The sequence below is a fragment of the Magnolia sinica genome, chromosome 12 (assembly GCF_029962835.1).
Source record: "Magnolia sinica isolate HGM2019 chromosome 12, MsV1, whole genome shotgun sequence".
In the NCBI taxonomy this organism is placed as follows: Eukaryota; Viridiplantae; Streptophyta; class Magnoliopsida; order Magnoliales; family Magnoliaceae; genus Magnolia; species Magnolia sinica.
Window position 1 is genome coordinate 49,987,848 of NC_080584.1, and position 10,912 is coordinate 49,998,759.

The 10,912-nt window shown below is 40.1% G+C and overlaps 2 protein-coding genes across 4 annotated transcripts; both read left to right on the forward strand.

Moving 5' to 3' along the window:
- The first annotated feature begins 1,733 nt into the window (after positions 1-1,733).
- LOC131220049 (receptor kinase-like protein Xa21) lies at positions 1,734-4,216 on the forward strand. The gene is made up of 4 exons (XM_058215025.1): positions 1,734-1,785; positions 1,893-3,110; positions 3,290-3,424; positions 3,579-4,216. The coding sequence occupies exons 1-4, from the start codon at positions 1,734-1,736 to the stop codon at positions 4,214-4,216; spliced, it is 2,043 nt and encodes a 680-aa protein (XP_058071008.1).
- Positions 4,217-4,399: 183 nt separating this feature from the next.
- On the forward strand, positions 4,400-7,219 carry LOC131221351 (uncharacterized). Of its 3 annotated transcripts, none has more exons than XR_009159205.1 (3): positions 4,400-5,355; positions 6,301-6,422; positions 6,506-7,219. XR_009159205.1 is itself a non-coding variant. In XM_058216587.1 (3 exons), the coding sequence occupies exons 1-3, from the start codon at positions 5,232-5,234 to the stop codon at positions 6,720-6,722; spliced, it is 405 nt and encodes a 134-aa protein (XP_058072570.1). In that variant the 5' UTR covers positions 4,407-5,231; the 3' UTR covers positions 6,723-7,194. The 3 variants fall into 3 exon arrangements, 2 of the variants coding, with proteins under 2 accessions (XP_058072569.1, XP_058072570.1); XM_058216587.1 differs by having other exon boundaries at positions 4,407-5,355; positions 6,359-6,422; positions 6,506-7,194; XM_058216586.1 differs by having other exon boundaries at positions 4,402-5,355; positions 6,301-7,194.
- The last annotated feature ends 3,693 nt before the right edge of the window (positions 7,220-10,912 follow it).

The window sequence follows — 10,912 nt, forward strand, 5'->3', positions numbered from 1 at the left end:
GGCTACTACATGTATGAATCTTTAACTAAATCTTTAATACTACAGCATATAGCAGAACTGTACCCTTCATATTCAATTGCAGATGGTGAAAGGTTGGAATGGTTTTCTGTCATCTCTAGTCCACTGCCTGTGTTCAGTCATTTTGGTGGGAAGACATCACTGTTCAGAGCTCTATCACCATCACTTCTGGAAGCAGCTTTCAATATGGATCCTCATCTTGTGAAGCTTTTGAGGTCTGATGGGAGTAATAATGTCATTTTTGTCCCTCAATGCCAAACTAACCTCATCTAGCTTGCTAATCCTTTCTTATGCTTATATACATATGCATGCATGCGTACATACATGCATGCATATATACATTATTTGAAATGCTCGGAGTAAGAGACACTTTATGCATTTATGTTATTAGAGTGGGCAGCCTATGTGCTTATGTATGACATATACATGTATATCTGCAATTGGAATGGTCAGACTATGTGAGAGACTTTATGCATGTATGTTAAATAAATAAAAAATAAAAAAATCTCAGGTCCAAACCAACAAATCAATCACTAAATAAATGAATTTAAGTAGATCAAATACCAAAGACGATATATAATGAATATTTCACGAAAGAACAAAAAGCCTACTAAGTGCAAAATGGTACTTTCATGAAACTCAAAATATCCCAAAGTATCCATATCCCATTTTTTTTAAAAAAAAGATCTGAAATCAAAACCTACAATTCATCGACTGGTCCCCACAGATCAGGCAGTGAGCATGACGGCCATGCCAGCCTCCTTGATCTTCTTCTCCGTGGTCTTTGACACTAGCTTCGCCTTCATGACGACTGGTCCCCACAGATCAGGCAGTGAGCATGACGGCCATGCCAGCCTCCTTGATCTTCTTCTCCGTGGTCTTTGACACTAGCTTCGCCTTCATGACGACTGGCCGCCCCTCCGGTAGCATCCCCTTGCCGAGGAGGTTGACATACCCAAACTGCGTGAGATTGATCACAGGGGCCTGATCCGATGGTGCAGATTTTGCCTTCTCCTTGACGTGGACAGAGAGCTTCATTTGGAAATTTTTGTGGAAATTTCAAAAGAAGTTCAAAATTGCAGGAAATTAATGTAACAAAAATGTGTGAAATTTTTGTACAAATCAATAGAGAATGAACGGATTCAGTGGCTAGAATTGCCTAATTTTCTTGAATTAAAGAATACAAAAATTTTCATTTGAACATGAAAATCACTCACGAAATTCTATGAAAACATGTACGGAACAACAAAACCAAATAGGAATTTTGAAAATAAAAAATCAGAGAAAATGACAAAAAAAAAAAATCCGATTTAAAGTGGAAACCCCTAATTTCACAGATATTCGAACAACATGAAAAATCATCCATAAAAGATCAAGAAAAAATAAAAATAACAGAGACATCGGTTTCTTCCCTCTCTCTCTCTTCCTAAAACCCGCTTTTGATGAAATTAATAGATATAATCAGCTACAAAAGAGACAGATCCGTGGCCACAATGCAAGAAACGTGGATCTGACTCCAAAAACGGGATCTGTAAACCTTAGATCTGAGGAAACTGAAGAAATCTGGAGAGAAATTAGGAATTGGAGGAGGAAGAACGGAGGAGAATGAGAGAGGTAATAGATTTGGAGGCGTAGATCTGCCGTAATGGAGATGCTTTTTAAAGGAGTGTGAAGAAGAAGAAGAGCGGGACGAGCAGGAGGGCAGAATGACCTAAATGGGAGATTCGAAGAGAAGGAGATGTGAGACGAGAGAGAATGAAGAAAAGGGTAAAGCAAAAGAGCCGTACGTGAAAAGAGGGTACAGTCGCTGCATTCAGAAACGGTTTGGAACCGTGTTCCATTAAAAACGGCTTAATACCATTTCTGAACCAAAGCACGGGCCGTACCTGATAAACGCTTTTGGTGTAGTGATGGAGAAATCCCACGTGAAATCGGCCAGCTCTCTCAGCTTCGAGATCTTGATCTGAGTGATAATATGCTGCAAGGAGGAATACCCAACAATCTGTCCAACTGCTCGGAGCTCAGATCCATCCTTTTAGATCAAAACGAACTCGTGGGGAGAATTCCAGTTGAGCTTAGCTCACTGTCAATGCTCGTGTCATTGAAGCTTGGCCGTAACAATCTCATGGCAACATCCCACCACCACTCGGGAACCTCTCATCTCTTGTTTCTCTATCTACATTATAACAGTTTCGAAGGAAGCATCCCTGATGAGCTAGGACAGCTAGTGAAATTACAAAATCTTGAGAAATATTCAAATAAACTGTCTGGTCTGATCCCACCATCGCTTTACAACCTCTCATCCATCATTTATTTCTCTGTGGCAATTAACCGACTTCACGGAAACCTTCCAGCCAATCTAGGTCTCACCCTTCCTAATCTCAAATATCTTTACCTTTCAGAAAATGCATTTACTGGACTGATACCAGTTTCATTACCCAATGCTTCAAGACTTGCTGTTATTAGTTTTGCTAATAATAATTTTAGCGGACCCATGCCTGGAAATTTCGGAAGATTGCAGGATCTCAATATCCTATTTGGAGTTGGAGGAGGAGATAATGACTTGAGTTTCCTCACTTCTTTGACCAATTGCAGTCATTTGGAAGTCGTACATCTCCGTTCCAATCGACTGAGAGGAGAACTTCCTGCCACCATTGTCAATCTCTCTACCCACCTAACAGTACTAGAGTTAGGAAAAAATCCGATATCTGGAAGCATCCCAACAGATATTAGTAATCTCTTCAACTTAAATAGGTTTGGTGTATATAGGAGCTTTGTGATGGGTATTATTCCTATTGGTGTTGAGAAGCTTCAAATTTTGCAGGGATTGTATTTGTACAGCAACAAACTTTCAGGACAAATCCCATCCTCCATTGGCAACATCACTCGGTTGGTTAAACTCTATTTAGATGGAAATTGTTTGCAAGGAAGCATCCCCTCGAGTCTGGGAAACTGTCGTCATCTTGAAACATTGGTTCTTAGTAGAAACAAGCTGAATGGTACCATACCCAAAGAAATTATAAGTATTCATTACCTGGTCACACTTCATATAGACTGGAATTCTTTGGTTGGATCTCTACCACCGGTTGTTGGTAAGTTGGAACTACTTCAATATTTGTTTGCTTCTCACAACAAATTGATGGGTGAAATTCCTAGGGAGATAAACAATTGTCTGAGCCTTGACAAGGAGCCATTCCTCTGGGCTTGAATAATTTCAAGGGTATTAAACTGATAGATCTTTCTCATAATAACTTGTCTGGGCATATTCCAGAAGCTCTGCAGAAATTTCCATTTCTGGAGCACTTGGACTTGTCATCCAATGATCTTAAAGGCCAAATCCCAACTCAAGGGGTTTTCAAAAATTTGAGCAAATTTTCGATCCTTGGAAACAAGAAGCTTTGTGGAGGTATCCCACAATTATGGCTGCCAGTGTGCCCAAAGAAAGCTCCTAAGAAACATGGAATGTCTATTTCTCTAAAAGTAATAATCTCCATTGTCAGTGCAGTTTTAGGTTTGATTCTTTTATCATTTCTCTTTGCTACTGTTTTCTGGGTGAGAAGAAAGGCCAGCAAGAGGCTTTTGCCTCTTGGAGGGCCAATTTTTAGATGTTTCTTATGCAGATCTCTTTAAAGCGACTGGTGGGTTCTCTTTGGATAATTTGATTGGTGTGGGAAGTTATGGTTCTGTATACAAAGGACTTCTAGATCAGGATCAAACATGTGTTGCAGTGAAAGTTTTCAATCTTCAAGAACATGGTGCTTCTAGGAGTTTCATGGTCGAATGTGAAGCCTTGAAAAATATCCGGCATCGGAATCTAGTTAAAATCATATCTGCTTGCTCAAGCATTGATTTTAAAGGCAATGATTTCAAAGCTCTAGTATTTGAGTACATGCCTAATGGGAGTCTAGAGAAGTGGTTGCATCCAAGTGTACATTGGAACCAAGAGTTGTGGAGCTGGAACCTTATTCAAAGGCTGGATATAGCCATTGATGTCGCATCTGCATTGGAGTATCTTCATCACCATTGCCAGATATCGGTCATTCATCGTGATCTAAAACCAAGCAATGTTCTACTGGATGATGAAATGCGCCCCCATGTGGGCAATTTTGGATTAGCAAGGTTCCTTTCTAATGCTGCCACTAATACCTCTCAAGATCAAACCACTTTTACTACCCAAGCCTATCCATTCAATCCATGAATTTAAAAAATGAATGGCCCAAAAATTAAAAACTTAGAAAATCAACTTACAGGTGGGTGAATCATCCAATTGATTTGATTTTGCTTATGGCAGCCCATAAAATGGGCATAACTGATGGAGAGTCTGGATCGCAATATCCAAGTTTCTTGATGAAACTGAAAGCACTATAACTTGCACTGCTCTAAGAGCATTGGATCATTCCTCATAAATAATGGCATCAATAAAAACTTGAAAATAGATTGTTCTGTAAATTTAATACTTCTATTACCACAACTAATATACTTCCATTACCACAACTAAAACCAGTTTTAGTGGTAATTGGAAAGAAACTCTCAGTAAGAATGAAGGAGACAATGGAAGGATTTCTCTAATGGAGTAATTAAAATGTCTTTATTTTAATTTAATTTATTTTAAAGATAAACTTCACCTGAAAATGCATCGAACAGTAGGCCATGTAACATTCGATGGAAGCAAATTGTTTTATATTGAGCTGCATGTTTGTGTTTTTTGTGTTTTTGTTTTTTTTTCTTAGTCTTATGCTTGTAGGACTCATTTCTTGTTAGTCAATATAACTTCATGATCATGCTTCAAAAGTTTAAAATTAATAGGATTATTGTTTCTTATGCTTGCAATGATTGCCACTTCTTCTATTTCAAAAAATATTCTCTATTGTTATTTAATTAATGGAATGAAACCTTAATATCTGAAAATTTTGAGATGCATGAGTGGCAGAGTATGGAATGGGTGGAATGGCGTCTGCACATGGTGATGTCTACAGTTATGGGATCCTTCTTTTGGAAATGTTCACAGGAAAGAGACCAACTGATGACATGTTTGAAGATAGTCTGAGCCTTCATGAATTTGCTAAAATGGCTTTGCCTGATCAAGTGATGAGGATTGTAGACCCACGTCTGCTCTTAGAAGAAGTTCGAGCTCTGAACAACATACAATAATGCAACACTCCCTTGAGTAAAATGCAAGAGTGCTTGGTTTCTATAGTTGAAATTGGTGTCTCATGTTCTGTAGAATCTCCAAACAAAAGAATGAAGATAAGAGATATTGTCGTGGAAATGCACGCAATCAGGGATTTATATCTTGGGGCTGGAATCTACCAAGACAGCCACAATTGAGGGGCCAAGGTTCATCTTCTCTTTCGTATATCTTGACATATTTTGGGTGTTTAAGGACGGAAGATATGTAGTGTATGGTAAGTTGCATCAGGTGTTCTACTTAGATTTTCAGCATTGTATTCCTTCTCTCCAGTGATGCCTAGGAAATGATTGTACTGTAAGATATTATCTTTCTAAGAAATGATTTTCCAACTAAATACTAGATATGGATAGAATGAAGCGAATAGAAAATCAAAGTGGGCAATGATTCTAGATGGAAGATCATACTGATCGCATGATTTCAAACATTCGAAATGCTAAGCACTGGTATAGATGGATCATATACTGAAAGTCATTGAGATGGAAAGATCTAACCATCTGACTGGTGACCATCAATGAATGGTTAAAATAAAATGGTCTGCTGTCCAATTTGGATCAAAGTGATTGTTGAGATCCATTAGAAATTGTGTTTAGTCAGAAAAAATATGTTCCATCAGGCTCACAAGCTGCCCATTTGTTCATTTGTTTTCTACACCATGGCCCACTTGATTAATTGGCCAGAGATTTTTGGTTAGCACATTTTCACAGCTGTGCCCACGTGATGGGTACTCAGATTTGGTATGACCCCTCCATTACCAACTGGGGTGCTGGAAAAGATCTTTGAGCCTACCTGTTTTATCCATCTAGTCCGTCCATTTTGTTAGCTAGCGGAAGAATGAGGCAGATCCAAAGCTCAAGTGAACCACATGATAGGAATTGATGGGGATGAATGCTTACCTTTGAAAACTTCTTGAGGGCCACAGAAGTTTTGGATCAAGCTGATATTTCTGTTTTCACTTCATCCAGCTTTTGAGTTTGATGCTGCTGGTGTTTTGGTTCTGATGGTCAGCTGGAGTTAAGCACATACCATTTTCAGGAGGATGTAGCTTTTCTAGTTGCGCTTGGGGTTGTTGGCAGGATTCTTTTGCTATGCAGATAGCTCTGTCCCTTTCCTTCTGAAGCTGTTTGAAGCAGTTGGAAATGATTCGTGCAGATGGAGGTATATTGAGTGCAAGCTTGGTTCAGATCGCTGCTGGTCTGGTTTTATCTGTTGTAAGGTAATTTGCTGTTGCTTTGGAAAATCTTCTTGGGCTGATGCTTTGGTATGGGTGTTTTGGGAAGTTTACCTTGCTCTTTCTAGGAGGGATTATGCTCTGGCATGGTGTATTGCCTCTAGGCTGGAGAAGAGGGTCTATGTTTCTATTGTTCTGGCATGGTGTATTGCCTCTAGGCTGGAGCAGAGGGTCTCTGTTTCAATGGGCTTCAATCTTGAATATCTATCTCTCTCGCATTGGAAGCTTGGTGTTCAATCTGTTTCTGGAGTGCTGTTGAAAAGGGTTGCTGGTTCTAGGAGCTGAGCCGTTGGCCTGGGTGCAATGTGGCTGGAGGAGCTGATGCGGATCCCCAAAAGCACTTTCTCATATTTGTTGGTGTGTTTCTAGTGGCGCCCCGCTGATTTCTTGTTCACCGAATTATCCCAACCTTTCAGCCCCTGCTTGGAGTTCTCTACCGGCTGATTTGGTGGTATTCCCCCTCTTTATCTGTTTTATAGGTCTTGGAATTTTCTGGGTTCTTTATAGTTTTGTGCAAATTGATCGTTACAAGCCGGGTCTTGGTTGGGCCCTACAGTACACTTGGAATTTTGGAGGGTATAAATTTTATTTTTATTTTTTTGAAAATTGTTATATTTGGAACCGATCATCAAATGGACCATCGAGCCAATATATATCAAATTTAAGATAATCCCCCCGTTGGATCATCAATCTATTCCATAGATCATTAATCAGAACCATCTAAATTTAAAAACCATTGTGCAGGATGCCTTTGATTTTGCCAGTATGCTGTGCAAAGTAGTGATGTATGTAGAACATCAACATTGTGCATTTGATGGGTCCCCTTTAGGTCATAGGATATCCCAAAAATCAGCTGTATACGGAACTTAGGTGGACCATACCATCTACAACCAGGTGAAGACACACTTAAAACATATAAAATCACTTGGTGGGGCCCACCTGCATTTTGGATGCAGGTGAAACTTGGTTTGACTCCCCATCCAAGTGTGACACACACAATGGATGGGTTGGAATTACGAACCACATCTCAGTGGGCGTAATATATGATTATGAATGTTTTAATGGCAGGGCAACCCTTCTCAACTGTTATATGTGGTGTGGCCCACACAAGTCATGGATTGACTTGAATTCTAAGCTTATGAAACATATTGGAATGGTGCATCTGACTGATGGGATAGATGTTTGACAGACATCACGGTTGGGCCCACACATCTGACTTCCCATGAGGTCGACATCGTACTACCATTTCCGAGTCATGCTCACCTATGCACGTGTGCACCTTTGCACACATGTCATAGGTGTCTAATCCGAACAGTCCATGTGATACAGAATCCCATAAAACCCTAAGGGATAAATTTTCACACTGATCTAAAATTCTTAAGGGCCATAGCAAAGAGAAATGCAAATCAAGAGAGGAAACTGTTTTCATTTTTCATCGCCCATCAAAGTTTTGGATCAAAATAAAAATTGGGCCCAAAACGTTTCATGAGGTTCTGCTTCGTGTGGACCGTTCAGATTTTGGATTCACATAACGTATGATGAGTTCTTAAAACAGTATATATATATATATATAGACACGTGTGTGTGTAAAGGAATGATGTTTCACACAACGTGTTAAAGTGGCAAATGTCAATGTAATGTTTCACACAACGTGTTAAAGTGGCAAATGTCAATGTAATGTTTCACACAACGTGTTAAAGTGGCAAATGTCAATGTAATATTATCCTTTAATTGGGTGGGGCCTGACTTAAAATGGAGATCCAATTGTAGACATGTTGTAGACTTGTCACCTCTTGACAGTAGTAGGCATGGCATGCACCTCTCACTGAGATCGTGCGTTCCAAATTTCGATCCATTCTGTTTTTTTTTTTTTTTTTTTTTTTTTAATCCTTTGTTTTTTTTCTTGTCCTCGTAACTCTAACACTCGGTGATTGATTCAATTTTAGTTGCAAGTAGCACTGAGTTATAAAGTTGACCCATCGAATCAAGATCAAGTCTCCTCTTAGATGCATGAACTATATGAGTCCGGTCGTATCAATGGCTTGGATCATCGACACATGGTACCACTGGTACAATCTCAGAGCCTTAACGGTGCCCTATACCCTCTTCCATTAGAATATCTTTACAACTCTTTAAATTCTGTCGTCATTTCTAAGCACACCTCCTGGTTTTATCTTTTTCGTGCCTTTACCTTCCTACCGCCTTCTCTGGTTTTCTTTTCTTTTCTTATCATTTTTTTTTTTAATTTCTTTCTTTCTTCTATAGACAGTTGTCTCATTCATTCGGTAATAGTAGGTACTCCCACTTTCTTTAGTCCCACATCGACTATTAGAGATAATCTTTTGGACTATTAACTTTTAGTTTGTCATATTGCATTTGTGATAAGAAATATAAGCTATATTTTGACATGGTATTGGAAAGAGTTCTAATGTGAGCTCTGCTCTGATACCATGTTAAAGTATTATTATATTCCTTATTTTTTATAATTTATAATACGTTGAAAGTGAAGTAAAATATTATTATATTTATCTTTATATATGTTATGGGTAAAATGGAGCTAAACAAATGTATGAGATTGATAAGCTGGCTACTTTCTACCATAGAAAGAAGAATTTTCTCTTTATACGGAAATTGGAGTCTGACTCCAATACGATCACCTTCAGCAAATCCAACAAATCAACTCGGATGCAAGACTGTAAAAAAAAAACCTATAAATACACCCCCTGCCATGGAACGAGGTACAACAAATATCTCCATTATACTACACCTACTGTGAGTCTATAACCTGACTTGGGCATCAAGGGTCCCCGGCCTTAACTGGCGCCCCTTGTGTATTATCTTATTCTCCATTAATTGTAGTTACTTAGCGGCTCGTAGGAAGTGAGACAGGATTGACCAGATTTTAGCATCAATAGTTTGGCGTTGTATGTGAGAACGATAGCAAAGCCGCCTTAGAAGTTTCCTTTACATCAAAAGAATCATCATCCTTTTGTTTACTTAGTCATAGCTAAATAAAGAAAGCGAGCTTTAGCCACCATTATTGCACCAATCCCCACACCAGATGAGCAACCTGAGGAATCTCCTAAGGAACATCATACCGACCATATCCCAGTGTTGGGCTCGGGTAGGCCGCGCAACAGAACTGGTCAACTCGTCTCTTTAGAAAACTAGGTCGAGGCCCTAGTCGGTAATGTAGACCGCATAATGCAAATACTGGGGAGGCAGTGGCAGCCTCTCGACCATGAAGTAAAATCAGTTACAGCAACCAAATTATCTCGACCTCCCCAGGCACTTCACGACTCATACAGAGCCAGGCAACAGCCTGAACAGCATAATTAAGCACCCAGCCACACGGCGGGAACTACTGTGCTTGCTTACTCCGACCTATGCGACATGTTAAAGAACAAAAGGCATGGAAAAGCTCCTGAGGCAATGGCAGAGAAGGTCCCTTGGGATGTCGAGCTCAGGGAGATACGAGGTCAGATCAACGATATTAAAAAAACGTACCGAGGTTGGGTCCCGACCTTAGTAGAAGCGATGTCGGAAGAAGTAGAGACGTCATTCACTGACGATATAATGGCATCTCCACTACCATCAAGATTACGGATGCCACACATCATGTAAGGCCCGTATCCTAGTTTGTACTATTCCGTAAGCTTCCGCGATCCTCCTAGTCGAATTCCGGTGACCCGCGACGTATAGACTGCATTTACGTGCAACCCTGAGTCGTGTCTCGTATTCCAGAGTCGGCTTGACCCGAGACTTATACTATTGCGACCGTACCGTCGCCGTGGTTCCAACGCCGCGTCTTGTATACCGATTCGATACCATGGCCAGGAGATGTGGACCCGCGTTCAGTTTGAGAAAAACACCGCGCATTGCGAATCTCAAGAGAATATCTACAACATGTCCCATCAATCAATCAATTAATTACCTCATGTCAAGTACAAGTTCAACCCTAAAGTCAACTCTCTCTCACCCTCTCTCTTACACACCCATACATGTCAAGTATAACTATCACCTCACATCCATCCCTCACACACATCACCTCTCTTACAACCACCCTCTCTCTCTCTCTCTCTCTCTCTCTCTCTCTCTCTCTTTCTTTCTTTTCACAATTTCCAAACAACCAAGAGGTGGTGGACATCCAAGCAACCCCAAGTGAGAAAAGTGTATTGTGTGGCCCACTTTCCTATCCCAAATCCATCATCCTAGCCCTTCAACTCTCATCACCTTCCATCAGAGAGGGACACAAGGAGATTAGTGTTTCATCGGACCAAGAAGATCGAACGGTGAGTGCTTTATATGCTAGATTTTCATATTTTGATGATGGGCCAAGTGAGGCCTACTAATTGATGGTATGGATCTCAATGTGGACCCTAGGTGTGGTCGATGGCCCACCTTGATTCTCATGATCATCCCATGATGGGGCCATTCTGCATGGACCCCATCATGATGTTTATTTTCTTTGCATG

Bases quoted from the DNA above. Each gene is read 5' to 3' on its own strand.
- LOC131221351 (XM_058216586.1), top strand. From the start codon at position 5,232: ATGTTCTGTAGAATCTCCAAACAAAAGAATGAAGATAAGAGATATTGT. The intron at 5,356-6,300 runs GTTCATCTTCTC...TTTGCTATGCAG, and splicing joins GCCACAATTGAGGGGCCAAG to ATAGCTCTGTCCCTTTCCTT.
- LOC131220049 (XM_058215025.1), top strand. From the start codon at position 1,734: ATGGGAGATTCGAAGAGAAGGAGATGTGAGACGAGAGAGAATGAAGAA. The intron at 3,111-3,289 runs GTAAGTTGGAAC...GGCATATTCCAG, and splicing joins ATCTCTACCACCGGTTGTTG to AAGCTCTGCAGAAATTTCCA. The intron at 3,425-3,578 runs GTATCCCACAAT...CTGGGTGAGAAG, and splicing joins AAACAAGAAGCTTTGTGGAG to AAAGGCCAGCAAGAGGCTTT.